This window comes from Pleurodeles waltl, chromosome 6 (assembly GCF_031143425.1).
Source record: "Pleurodeles waltl isolate 20211129_DDA chromosome 6, aPleWal1.hap1.20221129, whole genome shotgun sequence".
In the NCBI taxonomy this organism is placed as follows: Eukaryota; Metazoa; Chordata; class Amphibia; order Caudata; family Salamandridae; genus Pleurodeles; species Pleurodeles waltl.
This window is the reverse complement of record NC_090445.1, coordinates 1,653,976,246-1,654,002,441: the sequence shown is the minus strand read 5'-3', so window position 1 is coordinate 1,654,002,441 and position 26,196 is coordinate 1,653,976,246. Positions and strand designations below refer to the sequence as shown.

At 46.7% G+C, this 26,196-nt stretch overlaps 1 protein-coding gene across 2 annotated transcripts in view; it reads right to left on the bottom strand.

The window, feature by feature from the left end:
- Positions 1-26,196, bottom strand: part of OLFM1 (olfactomedin 1) — a 171,295-nt gene that overhangs the window by 104,124 nt on the left and 40,975 nt on the right. Inside the window, exons 1-2 of one of the 2 annotated variants that reach the window (XM_069241582.1) lie at positions 14,472-15,040; positions 2,810-2,959 (exon numbers count right to left, since the gene is read on the bottom strand). In XM_069241582.1, the coding sequence (XP_069097683.1) occupies positions 2,810-2,959; positions 14,472-14,621 (300 nt within the window). In that variant the 5' untranslated portion in view covers positions 14,622-15,040. Of the gene's footprint in view, positions 1-2,809; positions 2,960-14,471; positions 15,041-26,196 lie in introns of those variants that run through there. The other variant, XM_069241583.1, reaches the window with a different exon arrangement.

Below are 26,196 nucleotides of genomic sequence, written 5' to 3'. Positions count from 1 at the left end.
TGAGTGCATATGTTAAGTGGATAGACGTGCCATGATCCCAAAATAATAGCCTGATTCCTGACAGTCAGCCTGTATCTACACCATGAAGCTGCAGCATGGTTCTCCTGCCCAAGCCCAGAATCATGAGACAAGAGCTTCTGAGGGAACACATTATACAATAATGTTCTAAAGGGCAGGTGCTTCCTAATGAAGGAGGCTGTCTCATGAACAGTTCTGTCACCTCTTTTCATTTGGAAAAACTGCATCAAGTTGTAAGAATTAAAGGGCATTTAGGTAGCTTTCATTCAGCGCAGGCCACCTTGCTGAGCTGTGTGAAAGGAAGAGAGCAGGAATGTGCCATATTTAACATAATGCAATGCATTCTTGTCTTTTCCTTATGCTGGCACCCTTACACCATGATGCAAGGGCACCTATGTTGTAGACAAGATTGTTTCTAGTCAGGAATCCTCTGAGGCTTTTTCCTCTTTCTATGTGTGCTGCAGAATGCAGAACACATGGAAAGAGGAAAAAAGGAAAAAACAAGGAGAAATAAAGAAATGTCTCCTCTTTATACTTCCCCTGGGGAGACATAGCACTTTGATGCATTCCAGGGTAAATCTGGGAAGGTGACAAAATCCATGGGTGGATGCATGAGAACACCCACGCTCTACCCATGGGGCGCATCCCTGGAGCATGGAAACACAACGAAGTGATTTGTGCTGTGCTGTGTTACTCTGGATTTATCAAGCTATGCAGGGCCACGCAAGGTGGTCTTGCGTGGCTTGAGAAATTCGAATTAGGTTTTTCTTCGCCCTGCGCTCTCTTGCAAGGTGCAGGGGGGGCTGCAAAACCATCATAAATATGCCCCTAAGTACGTAAGCCCCCTTTGCAAGATGATGCTTTCTCCTCCTTCCTCCCATCTTAACGCCAGAGTACTTCCAATTCTTCATTTGACGCAGAATGTGCTAAGTGAGCCTCCCTCTCCATCCCCAGGAATCCAAGACATATGACCCAGCTGTTCATGAAAAGCAATCCTGAAGCACCATGCAAACAATGAAGCTAAAAATATAGCCCTGCAGGGCTTTCTGACGGCTGCAGAGACTTACATGTTACCTGACAGTTACAGTTTCAAATCTCTTCTTGACTCAAACATTGTGCCTCTTAGTTGGGGAACAATTAGGAATGTGTACATGATATTTTCCACTACGGAAGTTCCTTATGTTTTACAATTTGTAAAATTTCCAGTTTTCTAGTTTAACTTCGCCCTTTACTGGTACAACGATTGTCTGTGCATTAAAATGATTTTTTTTCCGGAGCTAGAAAAAATCTGCACTCCAATTAGACCCAGTAGAGATGCAACATATAGGGACGCTCTTCCTCTATAATTTTACTTTTGGCAACATAAATTGTCACAAAATGTCTGTTTTTTAAGGAAATTTGGCGAAGCATGAAGCTATATAAAGCTGTAAAACTTTCCAGACAAACTTGTGCAGGTGCAAAAAACTGCAGAGCTTCGCACTCTCAAAAGTAATAATAGCACTCACTATTACCTGCCCAGCAGATAAAACAACGTCTACCGTGTAAAAGGAAAGTCAGGGATCTCTTTTCAGTGAAACAACCCCTATCTGTGCAATTTAGGTAGCTAGCCAAACGTCAGGGTTATTGATAATAAAAATGTAAAACTGAGAGGCAGAGACTTCCTCTCCTGGCTAGGATTGTTTTGCAGTCCAGTGTGTTATGCTGATTCTCTCCCCATCATTTTCCATGACCTCAGACAATTTGTGCCTGGTCATTAGCTTCGAGCCTTTCTCGTTAGAGCCAGTCTCTTGGGACCAGCTACATGTACTGTCTTGGAGCTACCCACAGTCCTCTGCAGTTTAGAATGCTCAAGAGGCTCCGCTCTGAAATGATGAGTGAAGCATCAGTCTGACAAGATCGACACATTATTGTGGCAGGTTGTTTATTCTGTGACTAGCTGTCCTTCTTGCCTATACGGTTGCTGTGGCCGGAAAGAGTTGAATGACAGCAGATACCAGAATTATCACACAATTATCCTCATGTTTTGCCACTATTTATTTTATTTATTATGACTAGCTCGATGGATATCAGCCCGTTCTGCAGCAGGAAATTTCAGACACCCATTATTCATAGATAAGTGGACAATAAAACCCCATTTACTCCTATTGTATTGTCAGCTGCCTGATATATTAAGCGTCTAGGGCAATTTTAACTGTATTTTAAAGTTATCTGTAGCCACTTTATACAGTTATCTTTGATATTAGCTGCACCCCAGGTATGGGGTTATTTACCTAAGTGTACTACATTCAAATTTATGGTAAAGAGTGACAATCTGGCCAAGGCGAATTTGTTTGAGTTCAAGTAGGAGATCAGAGCGTGAACCACATATTTACCATGTGAGAACATGCTGTGACCTTGGCCAGATCTCCATACTGATGTGGAGGCCAATTCCTTAATCTCACACTATTAAAAGTGTTTCAAAGTGTTTTACACATCAGTATTTACTAAATATTAAAAACATTCTGTGTATTTCTTAGTGAGCTTATACATTAATGCTAGAGAAGAAACATTTATGTTTTCAAATTAAAATAGAAAGGCAGGGATTCACCAATGCCCCCTGGACCTTGAACCTCACACGTTCCTTATTGTTCCTTTCAAATATTAAAAATCTAAATGTGTGCATTGGAAGTAACGTGGGACAGTGAACTGCACAAGTCTTATAACAGTATGAAATGCATATGAATTTCATACTGTGCATTTGTCCAAAAGTGCACCCCACCACCACTGTGGCATATAAACTGGCATGGCTTACCTTTTCTAGTAGCTGTCTCAGCTGCTTTGTCCTGGCATCTCTTGAGCACATCGTCTGCTGTGGTGCCACCACTGTGCATATACATCGCCCCTCGCTGTCCTGAGCTGAGCTGTACACCTGCCAGCTCTCCTCTGGATTAGCTGGCAACACCTGGGGGCACAGGGAGCAGGGGAAGGGATAGAGAAAGATGGCATTACAATTGGAGCACACATAAAGAAAGCAAGGCAAGGGGGGCGTCAGGGGCAGGCACTCTGCCCCCTATCCTATGCATCTCACTGCCACATGTTATATGCTGTCTCCAACCTTCCAACTGCTTCAACACTGATAAGCATCTACTATGGAAGCCTATACATTCCTTCATGTTCAGAGGAGTCTGGACCTTCTCACATTATATGCATTCCTGCCTCGTGCAGTTTGGGAGTATTCCCTTTATGTGTGTAGGCTCACCGGTTGAGGCTAACCCAATGTGTTTGGGATTTTAGCCCTGGAGATACACTTATTTTAGAAGGTCTGGTGAAGAAGGTAAAAAGAGACTAGATAAATAGAAGAAGGAGGCAAAAGCAGGAAGAAGAGGTAGCAAGAAGGAAATAGTAAAAAAGATATAAAAGGCAACAAACGGAAAGAGAAGAAAGAAGAGACAATAAAGAAGGATAAAATGAAGATGGAAGTGGAGCAAAGTCCGACGAAGAAGGCGACGATAGAATGAGGGTGGTCTAAAGAAATTGAGGAGAACGTAAGGGACAAAAAAATGACAATGAAGAGGGTGACAGAGAAAAGGAATTATCACATGACGGAATACAAGGAAAATGCAATAAAAAGAGGAAGTAGATTAAAAAGATAGAAAATCAGAAAGGGTCGAAAGAGTAGATGGAAGCAAAGTAGAACTATTAATAGGGAGAAGAAAAATGAATTTAAATAAATTTAGATTGGGGAGAAGTAGGATAAAAAGGGAGAAAACAAGAAAACAAGGCAAAGAAGACTAAAGAGACGACGAGACAAAGAAGAAGAAGAAGGGGTAGTAGTAGTAGTAAAAATATGTGTGTGATCCAAGGGCCATCTTCCGCCTTTCATCCTTCCGAGGTTGATCAAATGTGTGTGTATATAAGTTGGGTGAAAACAGGATCCATTACATAAATGGCTATAGACGGTATTATCTGTGACTTGTACGAAGAGATGGTTGATATTGTTACTTCGCATCTTTTTCGCATGTATCTGCAACGAGGGTGGGGGAGCAGTTATTGCAGAAATGGGGAGGTATTAATAACAAGGAGTTGGTTGATGGCGTGTGCCTTGTTCATAATGATGTAGGTTTTATGGCGATGTAAAGCAACTCCTAAAGGTTTAGAACTAACCCGGTGCAATTGAAAATTACAAAATAGCGCTTCGAAACGTACTTAAAGTGCAAAATAAGCCAAACAGGATTATGGAGCAAGTAACGTTATATCCTCGACATATGGGAAAGTTTGAGCTTGACACGTGCTCACTAAACTAGCACTTGAAAACAGGGAAATAAATGTGATCCAGTGGCTGAGTGGTCTTCTGTGGAACTGGGAAACTAGAGTTTGAACCACAGCTTCCCCAGCTGGTCAAAGTCTGTCATCTAGGGAGAATGATCACTTCCCCCTGCCACATTTCGATTTTAAGAGAATTACCTTCATGTGCCTTATTGCCCAATGAGAGTGTTATTGCCCTGTATCATACCCCCAAGAGGGTTCTACTTTCATATATGTCATTCCCCTTTTGAAGATGGTAGCTCCTTGTATCTCGTTTCCTGATGTGAGTGTTACCATCACATGTCTCATTTCCCATTCGGCAGCGGAGCCCCTCAGTCACTCCATGTCATTATATGTACCTCAAGACCCCAAAGAAGTGCTTTCTCCCCATGTCACATTACCCTGTGGAGGTGGAAGCCACTGCATCTTTTCCCAATGGGAGTGCTACCTCTGTATTACATTTTTGTGTTGAAGTGCCAGCCGTGTATCTCATTCCCTATTGCGGTGTTGCCCCCGTATCACATTTCTGAATGAGAGTGCCACCCTTATATTTTAGCCCTTATGAGAGTGCTACCCCATATCACATTCCTCTATTTGAGTCCCAACCCTGTATCTCACTCCCTATAAGAGGGTTTATCCCTGTATCACATTTCTCTATTGGAGTTCCAACCCGGTATCTCATTCCCTTTGGGAGAGCTACAAATGCACTCATTTGCTATGGGAATGCAATCCTAATATCTCTTCTCCATATGGGAGTGCTGCCTCCCTGTATCTTAAACCCCTAAGGAAGTGCTATCTCCCTAAATCTCCTCACCTATGGAAGTGAACACCACTGCATCTTTTCCCTACCCTATGGAAGTGAACACCACTGCATCTTTTCCCCACCCTAAGGAAGTGAACACCACTGCATCTTTTCCCCTGTATGACATTCCCTTGGGGATTGCTATCCATGTACCACATTTATCTGTTGGATCGACGCCCCTCTATCTCATTCCCTATGGGAGTGCTAACTCTGTGTCACGCATCTCTATGGGAGTGCCACTCATGTGTCTCATTCCCTCTAGCAGTGCTACTCCTGTATCACATTTCTCTGTTGGAGTGCCACCCCTGCATCTCATTCCTATGGCATTGCTAGCCCTGCAACACATTTCCCTATGGGAGTGCCCCCCCCGTATCACATTCCCTATTGGATTGCTACCCATGTATCACATTTCTCTATTGGAGTGCCACCCCTGTATCTCATACCCTACGAGAGTGCTACCCCTACACCACATTACCCTGTGGGAGTGCCACTCATGTATCTCATTCCCTCTGGGAGTGCTACCCTTGTGGTGCATTTCTCTATTGGAGCCCCACCCCTCCATCTCATTCCCTATGGGGGTACATTTCTCTACTGCAGTGCCAACCAATATACCTCAATCCCTATGGGAGTGATCTCCCTATATAACATTCCTTTATTGGAGTGACACCCGTGGATAGAATTCCCCCTGGGATTGCTACCCTTGTATTGCATCTCTTCACTGGAGTGTCATCCCCTTTTCTCATTTCCTATAGGATTGCTACCCCTTTATCACATTGTTCTATTGGAGAACCACCCCTTTATTTATTTCCCTAAGTGAGTGCTATCCCTCTATCACATTTCTCTATTGGAGTGCCAACCTGTACCTCAGTCCCTATGGGAGTGCTACCCATGTACTCACTTCCCTATGGAAGTGCCATCCCTGCATGGCATTCCCGCTATGAGTGCTACCCCTGTTTCACATTTCCCTATTGGAGTACCAGCACTGTATCTCATTCCCTGTGTGAGTGCTACCCGTGCCCTCATTTCCTTCTGGAAGTGCAAAACCAATATCTCTTTTTCATGTGGGAGTGGTACCTCCCTGGGCGAATATATTCATTAAACTACTACCCTCTGCATTCCTTTCTTTGTGAGGACGTTATTTCCCTGTTTCTCATTGCCCTAAGGGAGCGCCCACTACTAGTATCTCGTTGTCCTGTGTGACTGTCAGTCCCATGTATCTCACTTCCCTATGAGAGCGCTCATTCTCTGGATCCCAATTCTCATACTCCTATTGGTGTTCTACCTCCGTTATTCCGTTCCCCGTGGGAGTAATGCCTATGGGCATCTCATTTATCTGTTGGCCTATTCACTTTTTCAATTCATTTCATTTGCTGGGTCCTGCTTCTCTGTATATCATTACTTCTAGCGGAATCTGAATCGTAATCCCTGTAGAAGCACTGCACCCCTGTATCTCATCTTCCTACGGATTCCTAAACATTAGTATCTCATTTTATGGAGTGTGTACCCTTCTTTGTGTCTTGTTTCCCTGTGAAGTGCTACATCTACGGGTATAATTTCCCTGTAGGAGTGTGGATGCCAACTGTCCCATTTGTCTCTAGGAGTAATTCCCTCTGCAACTCGTGCTCCTGTAGGAGTGCTACCACCCTGTGCCTCGTTCCCCTTTATACGCACTGTTTTCCGTATTGTCATTTACCTACGAGAGCCCGACATCCCCGTTCTCGAGACCCTATCGGAGTGTTCTCAGTGACGCTAGGAAGGTGCTTAGAAGCATCTCAAACACAGTGATTGAGCCTTCTATAGTACCTACCAATCGCCAATGTTCTTCATTAGACGCTAATAGCACGATGCGTTTTTCCAGATCACAGACAGAAGGGAAACCTGATTCGAGGCTATTATTAAAGTGCACTCAATTTCCCTTTGACATATCTTCAGAAAGGAACGTTTAAAGAAGTAAGAGGATGCCGAGCCCTGCGTTCAATCACCCGCGAGGGGATCGATGCAGACCGAAGCGCTGCCAAGGCTGTAAAATATATTTTTTGAAGAAAAAAAAGGGGGAGCAGGAAGGAAGGATCGCTGTCCGTGGTTCTGAAATATTGAGCCTGGGCGAAGCACTGTCCGTGATCTTCAAATAGAGACCTAAGGCCGGGCGCTGTCACTGGTCCTGCAATAGAGACCCCGGAAGAAGTGCTGTCCGTGGTCCTGAAATAATGAACCAGGGCGAAGCACTGTCCGTGGCCCTGCAACAGAGAACCGGGGTTGAGCGCTGTCCCTGGTCCTGAAAAAGGGACTCATCTGAGCTTTGTCCCTGACCCTGAAATTGAGAACCAGGGCTGAGCGCTGTTCGTGGTCCTGAAATAGAGGCCAGAGCTGAGCGCTCTCCGTGGTCATGAAACAAAGACCCAGAACTGAGCGCAGCACTTGGTCCTGAAATAGAGACCCGGGGCTGAACGCTGCCTTTAGTCCTGTAATAGGCGATCCCTGGTCAAGACGTGGGGGCCAGGAGGAAGGAGGCCTGTTCAAAGTCCTAAATCATGGACAGTGAGGGGAGCAGCTGCATTGTCTGTAGAGACAGTAGGGAGAACCATGGTCATGATATGAAGGATCTCTTGTGTGAATATTAGTACAGTGAGATGGCAAGTTGCCGGGCTGCTTTTGGAGCCAGAAGGGAAGGTGTGAAAGCTGGGGTCTGGGATCAACTAAGATCTGGATAAAAGGAGGTCAGAGGGATGGAGATGATGAACTGCCCATTTGAGTCAGGATGGGAAGATGTAGGACCATCCATGTTCCAGATATAAAGGATACAGAGTTGAAGGTGGGGGCCTGGAGCAACCTAAGGTCCCAGACCCCAAGGAGGATCGTTTTGGAATAAGGATACAGAGTGAAAGCTGGGGGTCTGGGACCACGTAAGGTCTTGGACACCAAGGAGGATGGTCCTGGTATGAAGGAGACAGAGTTAAAGCTGGGGGTCTGGGACCTCCGAAGGCCCGAATACAAGGAGGACTAGCTAGGGGAGAGTGCAGGTCACCCATTGGAGCCTGTAGGAAGAAGGGTAGATACAAAGCAGAGAGAGTGAACATTGGGGTTCAGGTACCACCTAAGGTTCGATTAAAATGAAGTTATTGAGAGGAGAGGTGCGGGCTGCCATTTGTTCTGATATTAGAGTGCCATGAAAGAGGGTGAGCCAGGGCAGTCCGCATTTCTTACTTAAGGAGCCGAGTAGAAGGAGGGCATGCTGGGCTATCCATGAAAATGAAAGAGGGATCATGGCCGGGGAAGACCAGGGCACCTCAATGTCTTGTTGGAAGGGGTCCGTGGGGGCAGAGGGGGCAACGCTGTGTGGACCCTTGTGTAAGGGAGACAGAGGAGGAGATGATCTTTACCCATAGTACATGGGTTTAAGGGAAGTGGGTCACAAAATAAGACAGACAGTCTCTGAGTGATCGCGTAGCCACGAGAGCCAATTCCATACGACTGTTCACCAAACACAAATAATGCAATATATGTTTGCAAGTTTCTTGGAGCATACTGAACGGCAATGAAAAAAACGATGCTTCTGTTTGCTGATAGGTAGCTGGTAGGCATCTCTGGTACTCATTTTATCGACCAGGTTCAATAAAAATGGATGCCTGACTTGGCCCTTGTGGCAGACAACACAGAGTTGATTGGTGAGGGCGCCTTCGTTACAGCCTGAGGCAGTAGAGATTCTGGACCTCTGTGTTTTACATACCTCCTCAATCCACCGAAACATCGGTACTTTCAGCTGGTGAGAATACCAGGGAGACCTGCAGAGTTGAGGTACAGTGCAGGCCCTCCCACGTGGGACATAAGCTCAAACTTATTATGCAAATTACCAGTGCTCATGGAACGCACAGTGGCGCTTCGCAGAGCAAAGCTGTGCAAATTGTAACGCGGTGACATTTTGCTTTAACATAGCGCTTTGCTAGGAAACTTCTCACAAGTGCAATTCCAAAATCGCATTGCATTGCAAGCAACCTCCCCTTCTTTGTCTACGCCCAGGGGCAAAACGGGTTTAGAAAAGCGCGAACGCTCTAAAATTTCACGAAAAGACAGGCCTGCAAAATCTGGTGTTATGTGAAATGCTAACACCAAATAAATCCAGGTGAAAACAGTGGCATACGGTGTGTCTCGTGATAGCCCAAGGCATCAAATATTTGACTACTGCAAAATATCTCAATTTGCGCAACTTTTCCTTATGAGTTGTTTCTGTGAAGGGTGAATCGGAAGTATAAATCTCACGCAAGAGAAAGACGGGCGCCTTTGCACAGTAGCACAACGTTTAGCGTCCCTCTGAAACATCCTTTAAGCATGAGCGCAGCTAGTGACGTCACCACGTGACATTACAAATGCGGTTCGTTCACAAAGTTGTGCTGCACAGTTGTCTTTTTTTTCATTCACAAATCGAAAACTATGTCCGAGCAACACTACTTCATTGTGACAAAATGTAGGTCGTGGTGTGATCTTCGCAAAATAACCTGATGTCCCAGTTGATCTAAGTTTCTTTGGTCTCAAGAAAATGGGAAGGCCGGGTAGTGGGCTAAGTGCAGTTACTTCGCTTTGCTAGTGACCAGTTGTTCATTTTCTGTCGCGCAAGACTTAATGCTAAAATACTTGAGTATCCGTGATGGGAGCATTAGCCGTGATGCAGCCAGGAGCAGCTCCTGAGGGGTGACCAGTGACCATGAGCCCGAGTTCTGTGAGCTGCCTTTGAACCCTATCTTCTCGCTCAAAATTGAGCCCGACTGAGCCAGCGGCTGGGCAGCAAATGAGCATTCAGGCCAACGTCACAAAGGGGTGAGACGTGTTTATTTTCAGAGAGCTGTGGGCGGAGCACAGGAGAGTGCAGTCAGAGGGACCTGGAGGGCGGAGCACAGGGGAGTGCAGTCAGAGGGACCTGAAGGGCGGAGCACAGGGGAGTGCAGTCAGAGGGGGCTGAGCACAGGAGAGTGCAGTCACAGAGACCTGTGGGCGGAGCACAGGGGAGTGCAGTCAGAGGGGGCGGAGCACAGGAGAGTGCAGTCACAGAGACCTGTGAGCAGAGCACAGGGGAGTGCAGTCAGAGTGGGGTGGAGCACAGGAGAGTGCAGTCAGAGGGACCTGGAGGGCGGAGCACAGGGGAGTGCAGTCAGAGGGGGCGGAGCACAGGAGAGTGCAGTCACAGAGACCTGTGAGCAGAGCACAGGGGAGTGCAGTCAGAGTGGGGTGGAGCACAGGAGAGTGCAGTCAGAGGGACCTGGAGGGCGGAGCACAGGGGAGTGCAGTCAGAGGGGGCAGACACAGGAGAGTGCAGTCACAGAGACCTGTGGGCGGAGCACAGGGGAGTGCAGTCAGAGGGGGCGGAGCACAGGAGAGTGCAGTCACAGAGACCTGTGAGCAGAGCACAGGGGAGTGCAGTCAGAGTGGGGTGGAGCACAGGAGAGTGCAGTCAGAGGGACCTGGAGGGCGGAGCACAAGGGAGTGCAGTCAGAGGGGGGGTGGAGCACAGGAGAGTGCAGTCAGAGGGACCTGGAGGGCGGAGCACAGGGGAGTGCAGTCAGAGGGGGCGGAGCACAGGCGAGTGCAGTCAGAGGGACCTGGTGGCGGAGCACAGGGAGTGCAGTCAGAGGGCGACAGAGCATAGGGGAGTGCAGTCTGAGGGGGTGGAGCACAGGAGAGTGCAGACAGAGGGACCTGTGGACGGAGCACAGGGAGTGCAGTCAGAGAGACCTGGGGGCGGAGCACAGGGAGTGCAGTCAGAGGGACCTGGGTGCGGAGCACAGGGGAGTGCAGTCAGAGGGGGGGCGGAACACAGGCAAGTGCAGTCAGAGGGTCCTGTGAGGCAGAGCACAGGGGAGTGCAGTCATAGGGGGGTGGAGCACAGGCGAGTGCAGTCAGAGCATCCTGCGGAGCGGAGCACAAGGAACTGCAGTCAGAGGGGGGTGGAGCACAGTTGAGTGGAGTCAGAGGGACCTGGGGGCGGAGCACAGGGGAGTGCAGTCAGAGGGGGACAGAGCACAGGCGAGTGCAGTCAGAGGGGGGTGAAGCACAGGCGAGTGCAGTCAGAGGATCCTGGGGAGCGGAGCACAGGCGAGCGCAGTCAGAGGGGGGGTGGAGCACAGGGGAGTGCAGTCAGAGGGATCTTGGGGCTGGGCACAGAGGAGTGCAGTCAGAGGGTGGCAGAGCATAGGGGAGTGCAGTCTGAGGGGGCAGTGCACAGGGAGTGCAGTCAGAGGGACCTGGGGACGGAGCACAGGGAGTGCAGTCAGAGAGACCTGGGGGCGGAGCACAGGAAGTGCAGTCAGTGAGACCTGGGGGCGAGCACAGGGGAGTGCAGTCGGGACCTGGGGACGGAGCACAGGGAGTGCAGTCAGAGAGACCTGGGGACAGAGCATAGGGAGTGCAGTAAGAGAGACCTGGGGGCGGAGCACAGGGGAGTGCAGTCAGAGGGACCTGGGGGCGGAGCACAGGGAGTGCAGTCAGAGAGACCTGGGGGCGGAGCACAGGGGAGTGCAGTCGGGACCTGGGGATGGAGCACAGGGAGTGCAGTCAGAGAGACCTGGGGACAGAGCATAGGGAGTGCAGTAAGAGAGACCTGGGGGCGGAGCACAGGGAGTGCAGTCAGAGAGACCTGGGGCGGAGCACAGGGAGTGCAGTCAGAGAGACCTGGGGGCGGAGCACAGTGAGTGCAGTCAGAGAGACATGGGGGCGGAGCACAGGGAGTGCAGTCAGAGAGACCTGGGGGCGGAGCACAGGGGAGTGCAGTCGGGACCTGGGGACGGAGCACAGGGAGTGCAGTCAAAGAGACTTGCATGTGAAGCATGGGGGCGCAGTGCTTAATTTGTAAATAAAGAGGTGCCTGTGCTCAAAGCCCTTCTCTTAAACACAAGACTGCTGTAATTAAATCTGCCAGCACTGAATACTGAGGCAGACTAATCCTGAAGCCATCTCGGGCCTTTTCAATCCATTTATGGCCACTCCCGCCCCTTCAGCTCATCCTGCAACTTTCTACTTTCTCCTTTTATGACGCTTTTTAGTTTTTTCTTCTTCCCTCTTTCCTATATGTGTCTTTTGCTCGCAGCAAATGCTTGAGGCATAAGAATAAACCCCGGCCCTCACAAATAAGTGCCGGTGCTCAGCACCGGAAACAACAAGCACAAATTAAGCACTGTGGGGGCGGCCTGGAGAGGGTGGAAGTTAGTAGAGTGCTGCTAGATGGACTGGGGGCGTGGCATAGGGGAGGACTGTCAGGCAGACCTTGGGTGGGGCAAACATTTCTACAGTCAGGCGCGGGTGTGTGCTGTCAGCGAGATCTGTGGCATGGCAGAGGCGTGAAGAGTAAGGGGTATCCAGGGGGCGGGGCATGGGTGCACTGGGGCCTAGAGAGGGCGGGGCACAGGTGTGCACACTGAGAGGGTGTCTAGGGAGGGCGGGGCACAGGTGTGTACAGTGAGAGGGCCAGCCGTTCTCTGTATTCCTCCACTGTAGCCGGGCATAGACAGGCAGGCAAGGAGACGTGAGGACGGGGCCTATGGGTGAATACAGTCTCAGTGACCTGCTGTGAGGAAGGGGCTGAGGGATTCGAGAGTCCGGGTTCTGTCAGAGCTCTGTGGACCTAGGAGGTGATGGGTGCCCAAGGACGCCTGAAAGGATTCAAAAAGAAACAAAGCCTAGATGCCTCGGGGCTCGCTGGTCCCAGCCCAACAGGCTCCAGCACCTCTCCTAATAACACACCAGGGTAATGAGTTCAACAACAGTCTCCTTCTTACACACAAGGAAGCAGACGGACACACAAGGGAGTTCACTGACAGACGCAGGAACACTGACACGCACAGGCACAACCACGCACACAAATTACTACATGAAATAAAATGCCTACAAACACGTAAAGACACACAGTGACTCCCATACGCGTATCTAAAAACACAAACACAAAAAAGCACACACAAACACACAGAAACATCCAGTCTCATGGCTTGTCCATTCGGATAGGCAGCGTCACTGTGTTTGTGTGCTGCCCTTCTACAGAACAGAGGCAAACGCGAACTCTGTAGCCTCGACTAACTCTAGTTATGGCCTCTGAGCACGAGCTTCTGTTTCTAGCGCACGCGCTGACCAGCCGAAAGATAGCCCGGTGCTCTCCGCATTCCTCCACTGTGGCTTAGGTGTGCAGTGCAGACCATGCGGCTGCCTTGCAACCTGCGCGCGGCTTGACTAACACAGCATCCTCTGGTGAAAGAAAGCAGGCACTCGAGGGTACGGGAGGCGCATGCTTAGAGCTACAATGACCATCTGTTCGCATCATCCGTAACAAAGACTACCGGTCATTGCTTCAAGTACTGTGCTCCTTAAAACCAGGCGCCTATAAATAGAAGTCTGGCATCGGCGCAATGACAGCGCCGCCTCGGATAACCTGGGGCGCTGATCTGCCGAGAGGGAGGCCACTGAGAGGCCGGAGGAGGCCATTGGAATGCCCTCTTGTGTCCGGGTCTGGATTAACCACTTATCCATAAGGGCACGGGGACATCCGGGTTTAATACAACCCCCAACATCCAATATCTTTCCTAGAGTGAGAGGACGTCCACATCTCTCAACTCATGCCAAAGAGGGCCGCCAAGTGCCGTTGGGATCCCGCAGCGCTCAGTATATTTCTTTACAACTAGAACATGCGAATCCCATTCACTGCCCACTTAATGCTCCTAGACTGGAAGATTCATGAGAGATGTAGCCCCTGAAAGTGCAGCTCCGAGGTGTAGGTAGCGCTGGCTCTGCCTTAAGAAGACTGCCCCCTAGGCACTACAAGCGGCGTGCGCGCGCAGCATATGCGTGTCTTTCATTGTGCATCAATTTAGAACGCCCCCCCCCCCGCGCTCCACTCACTGTGTATATACTGAATTGTGAATAACAGGGGCATCCCACTGAAGTACACGTCCAGGGTGTAGAGGCTGCCTTTAAAAGCTTGCCTCTATGCACTGCAAGCAGGCGTGCACCGAGGACTCCGTGGCTGCCTTTCACTGGGGAGTTCTCTGAATTCCCCTCCACGGCCCCACCTCTGATTTGTGAATGAATGGTGTATAACAGGGCTATGCCCCCGAAGTACACGTCCAGGGTGCCTGCGTAGGTTGGATCTGTCTTCAGAAGTCCTCCTCGTGCACCGTAAGCAAGCACGCACCGAGGACCATGTGGCTGCCTTCCATTGGGTGTTAATCCAAATTCTCTTCCAGGACCCCCTCACTCTGCATAACCCGAACCGTGAATAACTAGGTATCCCACTAAAGTGCACGTCAGAAGCCTGCCCCATGCAGTGTAAGCCGGCGTGCGCCGAAGACCATGTGGCGGCCGCGCACACTGCAGCGCCGGACGGCTCACTTACTCCCGTGCTCCTGTCCAGTGTCCCGGCGTTGGCTGCAGTGAGCTTGGTGGTGTTGAGTCCCACCAGGGAGGGCAGGGTCTGCGACATCCAGTTGGTGATCATGGCCATGGTGCTCAGGACGACCCCAATCTTTAGTAAGGGCACCGACATCTCGCCTGGGATCTCCTCCTCCGGCCCCTGCGCCGGGCGGGCTTCATTCTGAGCAGACTCCGGGCTCCATGGTGCTCGCGGCTGCCTGCGCTGCCCTCCAGCCCACCTCGGACCCCGGCCGCTTCTTGGACATTCTGAGCCTCCGGTAGATCTGGTGTGGAGGGCACCGGCTTGACCTGTCCCCAGACGACCAGATCTATTGCTGGGACGGCGCTAGCGGGCAGCAGTGACTGCAGAGGCGAGGTGCAGGGGGAGCAGGGCACGCCCCCGGGAGCTTGGCAGGAGGGCTGTGTGCACGCGGCAGGGCACCTCACACCTTTGTAACCCCACACTTCGGGCGGGGTGGCCTGGCTCCCTGCTGAAAATCCCAACCCCCGGGTCCACACCACAGAACTGGAACGCAGAGATGCGAGTAAAGCTCTCCTCTGAAGGCAGAAGGTAGAGAGAAGGGAGGGAGGGGGGTGGGGCTGACAGGAGCCGGCCAAGGAAACGCAATCTGATGTCAGGACGCTTTGCAGAGAGAGACCGCCCCCTCCAGTCCTCTGGAGCTGGGAGGTAGAGGCAGGAGCAGGGGCTGGGAGACGAGACACCCTGAAAACAGATGGGGCTCGGGGGCAAGTGCTGCGCCCTCCAGAATCCTGAGGGTCAGACGTTAATTGTCCGCGCGCCCAGTCCTGTCCCCGGTGCCACATCATCTCCTATGTCAAATACATCACCAGCTCATAGACAGTGGTGCTGAAAGTGGTCCAATCCGCGAATCTTGAAACACACGCCAAACTCAAAAGCTTACCCAAAACTTTCACAGGCCGGCCACAAACATCTTCTTCTGCTTAGTGCGTACAGAGACCCTCTCCCCCTCTGTCCCGGCCCCGAGCAATCAAAGGCTCTCAGATCCATGCTTTTGATTCAACAGAAGTACATGATCGGTTTCACCTCTCAGCCCTTGCTATAGGAGTAAAACGCAGCAAGAGCACGGCCAGGACGCGGCATTCTGAGATCACGCGCTTTCTAGATTAGGTGACACTTTCATTTGAAATGTCCAACATGAGCTCGCCCGCTGCAGCCACGCGAAGAAGGCGCAGCATCCTGCGAGGCGCTTAATGGTAGCATCTGTGTCAGAAATCCCTGCTTCTTCGGGTTCCTAATCCGGGGAGGGTTTAAATGTCCCTGCTTAATGTCAGTGATACATTAATCCTCTCCGACTTTCAGCCTGACAGGAAAGCGCCTTTCTTTCTGCTCTGATGCGAGCTCAAGTGGAGAATGAAAAACGCCCCCCCACAACCCTGGGACCTCAGGTTCAGCATCCTCTCGTCTCGCAGCCATGGTGAGGAGACAACCACATAGCTCTCCCCTTTGACACCCCTCTTTGTAAAACGGCTTGTAATCATTGATTGTAAAACTGCACCCTTTGCTATGGAGTGTAAACTTGTAAACGTATGTGTAGCATTACAGCCCGGTAGCCGCGATTTCTGTACGAGAAGCGAATGTTTAACAAATATAGATTGTTTCGAGAACACTCCGACTGCCCTCGTTAAATTAAAATTTCAGGACAATGGTTGGCATGTCCGCTGGGTGTTATGTAATTCCGCTGCAGCTTGAAACGACTCTGTAATTGTTATCTTCTGGCGCCATCGCGTGGAAGAAAATGGAAGTGCTTCCATTTTCTTTAAACGTGTTGCGATTGTTTTCTGAGTACGAATAAAGATGATGCGTTCATTCATGGTTCTGTCTGAGTCCCGCATGTTTTTTGTTATGTCATCAGTGCTTAATTTGAGGCTGTGCTTGCCGGTGGGGGGCACCGGCATTTGTTTTTGGGGCAGGTACCTATTTTTCTGCATTAGGCAATTACTGGAGCAAAAGACACATATGAGAAAGACAGAGGAAGAGAACGACGGAAAGTTTCACAAAGGGGAAAAGCTCAAAAAGTAAGCTAAGGTAAATATGTAAGAAATGTCTGTTTATATATTTACTCTTTCACATTTTTTTGCCATAGTGAAACCTTTTTATGAGGGTGTTTGGGGCACATCCCCACCCTATCTGCACTGTTGCTCAATTTTATTTAAGACAAGTCACAGTGGTACCTAGGGTAGGAAAAACTGCTGGCAATATCCTCGAAAATTCATAAAGTTATAGCTTTCTAGGTGTTCACAACATCCATTGGTTAGTCTCCTGCACTCCTTCATTCTAGGACAACAATGCCCCTCCATAACCCTAAAACTACGAGTGCATAAAGGGCAAAATCTCAGCGGTATTTGAAGATGTAATCTGGGCCGGCTTTGGTGCTGGTGGCGCCCGGTTTGACAATCTTATATTGGTGGCCCTCCCAAGACCTCCTCCTCAGATTCCCTCACTACCACCCCCCATCAGTGCCCCTCATCTCCCAATATCATCTCTCTCACATACAGTCAATTGTGCTGGTAAAGACTGGCTTTACTAATCCACTTAGCTATCCACATAAAATACAGGTATTCTATTTGCAGCATGCATATTAACCCCCTGCGCTACTTTGCCGCGAGTCAAAACTGCCACTAGTCAAAACTCGATCTCTCTCTTCACCAGGAACATTAATCACAAGTTATCATGACATTTTTATCGCTGCTTGAAAGCTGGACGCACAAGGAACTCTGCATCAGGTGCTTTTAAATCGTAAGTTATTGCAAAACACAGCGCTCCCCCAGTCCCCAAAAGTCAATGACCCCCTTTCAAGGCAGCACCCAGTGCAGCTGCACCGGTCGCACTGCCCTAAAGCCAGCCCTCGGTGTAATATTACACCAAGTAAATACCAATATGACAGAGTGCAGTATTTTGTACAGTATTCGCAACCTAAGACACCTCGCCACCAATTCCAAGTTCAACACGTTGGAATGTAGAATAAAGTGGTTGTACTGCGTGTCCCCTCCATTGCAAGCTGCCACAAATGGAGTGTACCACATTTTCCCAGACACATTCGCCAGGTTTTATGTGGTGAAATGTGTGAAGGTGAAAGAGTATGGCATTATTGCACAAGTTGTTAACCTGATTCAGGTCAAACACAAAACTTTGGCATCTGAATTGATACTAGTGACATGTTTGTGTGAAGGTCTAAGTGGCATTTGGAAGTTTCTGTGTGTTTGCCGAATGAAACCTAGCCAGAGAATAGCTAACTGTTGTTTTGTTTGTCCAGTCTCTTTAGGCGCCATATCCTTCTATTTGTGTTTCCTGTCTGGCTTGGTTGGGGAAATACACATATTTGGCCTGGACCCTGTGCTACTAGAATCTGAACTCAAGGCATTGTGAGGTCGAAAGCTATCTTTGATCTCTCTTGGTCTGGATTATATAATTACTCTGCTAGTTAGGGAGATCCTCTGGCCTTCCACCAAGAACAAGCTAAGCTCCATTTGAACTAGGCTATTGAAACTGTGAGTCCATTGATTATCTTCCACAGGTACAGCAGCACTCACACTAAAGAATCTCATAACCATACCCAGACCACTAGATTAGCAGCACTGAAAATGTTGACATTTTCCAGTGGTTTAATAGGGATCTAGGGCTTTTCTTAAGGAGAAGTTCAATGATACATCCAATACAACAGTAACGTACCAACAGTGAATTCTGCTCAGCATCCATCCCATGTTTCAGTTTGTATCCCTTATCCCACCTTGAATACTTTTCTGTGCCAATATTCATGTGGAATCTTCTCCTTGTGAGGGTAAGATGGGGGCAGTCCAAGCTGTCATGTGGGCATGCAGCTGGCCAATATAAAGTTGTGGTTGGCTTCCATGCCCCATCTCAGTGATACAGATTTCGTCCTCTAGGTCCTTTTTATAATTGTTTTTAATGGGTGACCCTCATGCATCTGCCACATTACTTTGCTTTTTTATTTTTAAAAATTCGGGTCTCTACAGTCTTAGTTCTCTTTCCTCCTAAACTTCTTATGCTTTATACTGTCACATCACAGGGGTCAGATATACACAGCTGGCAGTGATCACACAGGTGGTGGAATGATGGTGCAATACAAACTCTATAATGCTCAATAGATATATATTTTCAAACTTTTGGGTGATGCTAACCTTATCCAAAGGCTAATCCAGTCTTCCTACCTGCCACAGCCAAGTGGATTTCCCGAGAGTAGTTCCTATTGGTCCCAGTGAGTGATGTCGATGGAGACCCAAACCATGGGTTTCCTACATAACGTTAGTATCCTTAAGAACACATCATGCTTTGACTGTGTCCACGGGAGATTTAAATAGATCGATTTTCAGTACTGATTTAAAATTTTAGACTAGTCTTTCTTTAGAAATAAAAATAAGCCTAAACCCTGCAAGCACCTGAGTCTGTCTCTAGGTGGCAGTGTCCTATCTTACTCAAAGAATAACCCCGATGAACTACCATGTTAAGAACTGTCAGTCTCCAGAGCTGATCAGCATCCCTCCTTGTGATGGACTCTCAGAGGAGTTATACCACCGTTATATTCTATGAGGGCTGTTTCAACAAACCAAACCACGAAGTAAACCCTGGACTGATTTATGAACGTGAGAAAAGGGGTTTAGGCCAAAAACTATCTACATCAGCATCCAGGGAACCTGTACTTTCATTCTTTTATTAAAGTGGAATTTAATATCATCGTAAAAACCCTGAGCTGACATTGAGCGGTATTATGTGTGTGTAATTGTGTTATGTCTGCAAACTCACGTAACACATCTAAGCTATCCTGCAAGAAGCAATAGCTCTATCTTAGGTCTGTCCTAGCTTTACAGTAAATGGAGCCACTGAGTTATTATAAGTGCAGCTTATCCAGTGACCGGTTAACATTTACCCTTCAGTGCAGGTCCAGCTTTGCCCGGGATGCAGACCCACATTTTCACTGCATCTGGCTTTACTGTCGGGTTCAAGCGAAGATATGCCCTCAGGTGAAAAGGACCCAATTGAAAACAAACAACAAATGTAGCAGAGAACCCTGTCCGCCAAACTGAGCCCCATATTTATACTTTTTTAGCGCCGCGTTTGCGCCGCTTTTTGACGCAAACGCGGCGAAAACTTACAGAATACAAGCCCTTATTTATACTTTTTTTGCGCCGCATTTGCGTCATTTTTTGACGCAAAAGCGGCGCAAACTTGCAAAATACAATTGTATTGTGCAAGTTTGCGCCGTTTTTGCGTAACAAAGTGGCGCAAATGCGGCGCAAAAAAAAGTATAAATATGGGCCACAATTGCATTTTGTAAGTTTGCGCCGCTTTTGTGTCAAAAAGCAACGCAAATGCGGCGCTAAAAAAGTATAAATATGGGCCTGAGAGTCTGTTGCCTTGTTTAGAGTTGAGCCGACCGTCAACTTTCTAGGGGCGGTGTCCCCACTGTCTCTACTGTTGGAATTCTTATAGAATTGGAGGAGCGGTCTTACTGCCCTGTTTAGAGCAAATAGTCTGATTTGTGTCTGTTTATCACTAGCAGGAAACTGGGCAGGAAATAAAGAACATTCTGGTTTTGAGAGTTTGTTTTCGAAAAGCAACAAACATTTGGTGCCTGACCCAGAAGAGAGTGGCCAAGCATTTGCACCAAACTTTCACTGTGTTCAGAAGAACTGTCATAACTGGAGTCTGGCCAGGGTGGTGGATGGAATGTCCTCCACCATGCTGTTGGATGGTGGGCCGCTATCCAAGTCAAAAGCAGACCTTAAATCTTACTTAAGGAAGATGCAGATTTACCTGGTCTGTGTTTAAAGTGTAGTATCTACTTTAAATTTGGATACAGGCTGAGCTTTGCTTGAGAAGCAGGTCCAACTTATATATGATTACTGAGTGCCAGATCATGCTTTTTGCTTAGGGATATGCACAGCTTTACTAAGGGACACCTCCTATTTTACTTGGAGTGGTTTGCAAGGGGTTAGGTTTAGGGTTACAGTTAGTCTTGGGTTCAGGGCTAGTTTACTATGGTACAGATTCAGCTTTAGCCCAGGACTTTTACTATAGAGCCATTCACAGTATCTTTTAGGGTGCAGGCCAGCTTTAATTTGGTAAATGTATTACTTTACACCTGTAACAGTCCCTGTGAAGGGGTTGCCTCGTGTTTTTCCACATAGGTGGCAGCACTTTTCATCTGTGGTTGACATTCCTTTTTTTAGGGCGAACTCGCAATCGCTTTGACCTGTTGTAATCTATCTGTGGGCTTTAAAACCACGCCCATTGCACACCCATCACTATCACTCTTTCATGGGCTTGCCTTTCAAAAATCCTTTCTTAGCATTGGTAAATGCTTTACATTTGTCTCTCTTTTGGGCGGTTTTATTACCGCCTTGACACCGACCCTGTTACATGGATAATTGCACGTTTGCTCATACGTTTGAATTGTAAGCAAACTTATTTTTTCTTTTACGTCTCTCCTTCACCCTCATGCTCATGGCGTCCATGGTACTTTGAATCGTCTCGCTTATGTCAACTGTTTTAATTTTAATTTTCAATTTATGTGGCAAGAAAAGTCCAATATGGAATTTACAACATTAATAGCTCTAACCCGAGCAAACATGAGACCTATTGCATTGCAAATGCTATGTTATCGCTATGTGGTTGGAATTATGCACATAATTTGCTCCTTATTCTGAATTTCGCTTCCCTGCAGAACATGCTGAAACCAGCATATTATTCATAAATGTGCATAATTCTTGAAACCAGAATATTTATGATAAAATGTGCGTAGTTCTCCTGCTTTCTGTGCAACAGAGGCACCCTGTCAATATCCCAAATGAGTTATCATCTTGTCCATACATAATTGCAAAGGTTTTCTCAGAGTGCCATTAAAAGATGCTGAGGGTTTCAGTTTCCTTCCTTTAAGTGCACACAGTTATTTAAAGAACACACTGATTTCCCACTGGAGATTTTTTCATTAGAGTGAGGATGTCCGAGAGGCAGACGGAGTGCATCGAACTAGGTACTCTATATTTTCATTTATAAATAGGAAGCCTCCTCGTATACCACACATCCAAGATGGCTGCCACAGGTCAGAGTGCCATAGGGAAGTTATTAAACCTTACTAAACAGATTAAATGTGCTTAAGCCATTGGTGCCTGGGCAGGTAGAGGGAAGGAAGTGCACAGCACTAGAAGCAAACATTGATTCATTCACTCATGAACTTAAGCCCTAAGGTTAACCCAATAATGTTATCAGCTACTTGTTTTGTTTCTTGTGTATGCTCAGGAGAACTAAATGACACAAATGCCAATAAACCAGTTCAATGTTATGATTTGTAATGTTGAAATTATTTCATAAAAAATGTGTTGAGCTCGAAGTAGTAATAATATTTTGAGACAAATATTGAATCCATTTTCATCTATGACTTTTGCATGTTTTTAAACATTGAAAACTGTCTTTGAAACAGAAAAAAAGTTTTCCATGTGACTCCTATTGTAAACCAGCCTAATAATAATAATGAGGATGATGAGGATGATGAAGAAGATGACGCCGATGATAAGGATGATGATGATTATTATTGCTGTTGCTATTATTATTGTTATCATCATCATTAGTAGTAGTAGCAGTAGTAGTAGTAGTATTGTCATTAGTGTTGTTATTGTTGTTATACACTTCACTCTCATTTTTGCTCTATCTATCTATCTATCTATCTATCTATCTATCTATCTATCTATCTATCTATCTATCTATCTATCTATCTATCTATCTATCTATCTATCTATCTATCTATCTATCTATCTATCTATCTATCCAACCTAGAATTTGGGAAGCCCAAATTGCTATCAAAAGTGTGCCTTGGCACAGAAGAAGACTGATAGAGGAGGTCTGGCTGCTGAAGAAAGTGATGAATAAATAGAGAACATGAACAGACAGGTTTTCAAAGCTTTTTGAAACTTCAGATGGTTGGAGAAAAGTCTGACAGAGGCAGGAGGATAGTTTCAGTTTGTAGAGCCTTCCTGCCCAGGTGAGACATTTCAATCAAAGGAACATGAAAAAAGGCCAGAGGCAGTGTACCCAACTGAATTGCCATGTTCAAGGCGAGACAGGATAATAGACCGTACCACTGCTTTCCCACAATTTCGGGATTGAGTGACAGGATCTTCCCAACTAGGTAAATATGGCAGAAAAGGGTAGAGGTCATGTGAGAGACCTGGGTGGAGAAAGAGAAAGTCATTGAAACAGACCTCAAGGTTCTTGTCTGTGTGGAAGGGCTTGGGCGATGGTCCAATTTTGGAGACCACAATAAAGAGGGGAGCTGCCCCATTATCTGTACCTTAGTCTTCTTTCAGGTCAACTTCGCAGCAACTTTCACTTCACTTTCAAAGTGTTGTCCACATCCAGTAGGTGACTTCTGAAAGGAAAGTGTGGAAATTGGTCTGGTCCTGGCCTGGAGTGAAGCATGGAGATGGGCCAAAAGTTAATAAGAAAAATGGGTCTCTGTCTTTCATGCGACCTGTGACAGATCTATTAGTGGGATGGGCAACTTTTCAGTTGATTTGTGAAGTTTTGAAAAGTTTACAACCTTTGCACTTTTCGATGGTTGCAACATTTGAATCTGGATCAAAAATCTTGCAAACATGTTCGTAGTCTTTTCTTGGAAAAACTTATTTGGCAGAGATTTATTGTGAAAAATCTTTTTTGTTGTTTTACCTACAAATTAAAACTTTGCAACGTTTCCAAGGGCAGGTCAGCCTGCAAAATTTAGCAGAAAACTGTACAAACTTAGCAGAAGAAAATGTTTCAACTTTGCTCAACCTTATCTTCTACATTGTTCAAACAAGTGGTCCCTCGTCGACAAAATAGTTTTAGTGAGTGCAGCCCTAGTCCATCTTCAAGATAATTATTGTCATTGACAAAGCATCCCTTAAAGAAAGTCAGTATACGTATTGGGCTTAGAAAACAACAACGTGCAATTGAAAAGCAAGGAATATGTGACTTACAAATCCATACTATGCAGAAGCAAAACGGAGCAAAAGAAATAAGCAAATATAATGTAAACTAGAACTGGGGTGACAGGTAAACATGTCTTTTTAGTAAAAAACGAGTAAATCTACACCAAAAGTATCTAAAACACACAATAAAAAAAGACATTTCTGGGTTATATTTTGGTAATCTAATACATAAAAGGTGAAGCGAATACATGAAAAACTCCTTTGAAGAGACCTCTTTTTATAAAATTCACAGCAGAGGCAGTAGGGCAGTAGTGCAAGGATATTCACTGTGGAACACCAGCCTTATTGGGATCTCCGAGCATGGTTGAGCTGGGAAAAGCCAGTTACCTCGACACTCACTGCTACAATGTAAGATTATTGCAGGCATTGAAAGATGTTTTAGTATATCAAGAGCAGGTCTTTGATGGGGTGGGGTACAAAGTTTAACTGGAATCCTTTGCCCCAGGCAGGCAAAATTTGCTGACTTCATTCAACTTCAGTGGAACAGTGGAGGTACTTATGTCAGAATTGAACATGAAGCAGGCACTGTAATTTTTGGCCAGATCAGCATTCAATCTTTGATTTTTTTTCCACAGACAAGCTCCCAGAGCAGAAGCATGTTTGTGTAAAAAAAAAAACACAACAAAAAAAAAAACAAGCAACTGATGACGGGTAGATCGTTTTCTCCCTCTGTGTGTATGGTTAATTGTTTTCCTTGCCCAAGACCACCATGCCTCTATAGTGGACCTGGCCGGCAACAAATGCAATGTGGGGACCACTCTAAATACTGTGGACCTCTCAATGCATGAAAGCGACAACTCTGTGGTGGAGGGATCGCCGCCTTGATTAAATGCCAGCAGTGGTTCACCATCAGGGTCAGAAATAGGCTTAAGTGCCAAAATAAAAGTAGCTCCCATTAGCGATTCACGTAGTTAGAAAAGTGGCCTACATTTGAAAACCAAGGCAGTTTTAAACTTGTAAAGACATGCTGTATATGTGTTTTGCAGGTCATGGGAGGTTGCTTGAACTTGAGCTTGCTACATGCAATGTTTGTGGTAATATCAGAGGTATCAACAGTAAAATCAGCCCAACAGACCATAAAACAGGCCCGCCAACAGTCATAACAGCAGCCCATGCACTCATCTGGGCGACAAGCCCTTCAGGCATCCTGAGTTTACCCTACAGACAGTTCAACCCTGTTCCCCATTTCTAAATGATGTGGGAAATAGTGGTCTTGGAGGGAGGGAAAAACCGCCAATTTATGGTATCCCACCACAGCGGCTTTCTAATCTCACCAAGTTATACCTGTTCTCCTCAGTCTTCTTTTAAACATTGAAGTAGGTGATGGTAGTAGGTTGTAGACCAAGCTTTTACTAGCTTTTGACGAGTTCAGGATTAACCATTCCCCTGCAGATGGATCAGACATCTCAGATGCCACTAGAAAGAACCCATCCGTGCTTCAAGCCTCCCAGATAAGCTATCATTCATGAAATGGACACCTAGGCCAAATTGTAGTGCACGACAATTGAATGACTGGTTAACAAAAATACTTTGTGCAAAGTGACATGAATCCATTATAACAGTAAGGCCCATATTTATACTTTTTTTGCACTGCATTTGTGTAATTTTTTTACGCAAAAGCGACGCAAACTTACAAAATACAATTATATTATGTAAGTTGGTGCTGTTTTTGTGCCAAAAAAAATATGCAAATGTGGTGTAAAAAAAGCATAAATATGGACCTAAATTCTTCAATAGGCGAGTCTTTATGCCCTAATTGCTGACCAATCAGGACACAGGTAAATGTAATGTAATGAAAGGTACCAGCTGTGATTTAAACTGCCTGAGAAACATAAGTGATGTCCGGATGTCAAGAGGGTGGCTACACTGGAGGCTGGAGACCAACAGCAGTTCACATAGTACTATTATTAGGGTGTCACTATGAGTATCAGTTAGCATTTGGGGCCCTGTGTCTCTTAAGGAGCATGTTATTCCGTCGTGCCTCTTGGCTTCAGACTTGCATCATTATTACCTGTTCTCATAGAGTATCACACACTCTAAAGATGCCATTCTATCATAAAATAATCTATACACCAATTCTGTTAAAATCGGTCTATTGAAATACACTTTATTCTCAATTCAGCACATTTAAATTCATTTTCTATTGCTTATATTCAGAAGTGATAAAAACAGATGAAAAACCCTATGGCCGTCTTGACATAAAATAACCATGGATGACAGTTGACTCCCAGTTCAAATATTTTTTCTGCATACTGTTCACCCGGAAACACTGTTCACCTGGAACATTTTGTACTTGTTGGGTTAGTTTTGGACACTTGCATCTTGGAGCTGGAAGCATAAACAATGCTGCTCATGACAAGCACAGCCCACTTTTTAAGACTTTCAGACAGCTTTGCAGTGCGATGTCTTACATATACATCTTGAAGTTGTAGCAGAAAACAGCGAAAGGGTCATGAAAAAGCAGTAAAGGGGTTAACACACTCATAGGGGAGCACTGCTCATGTCAGCTGTTTATCTCTGAAGAAGCTTTTGCATAACCAGTGTCATCACCCTTTCACTGAATGACTGAATCACTCACCCTCAGGCACTTGTCCACTCATTCATGTACTCACTAATTTATGCTCTAATTAGAAATATATGTCTGGGACAGAAAGGGCCCCCTGCAGGGCTCTGGAGGCAAT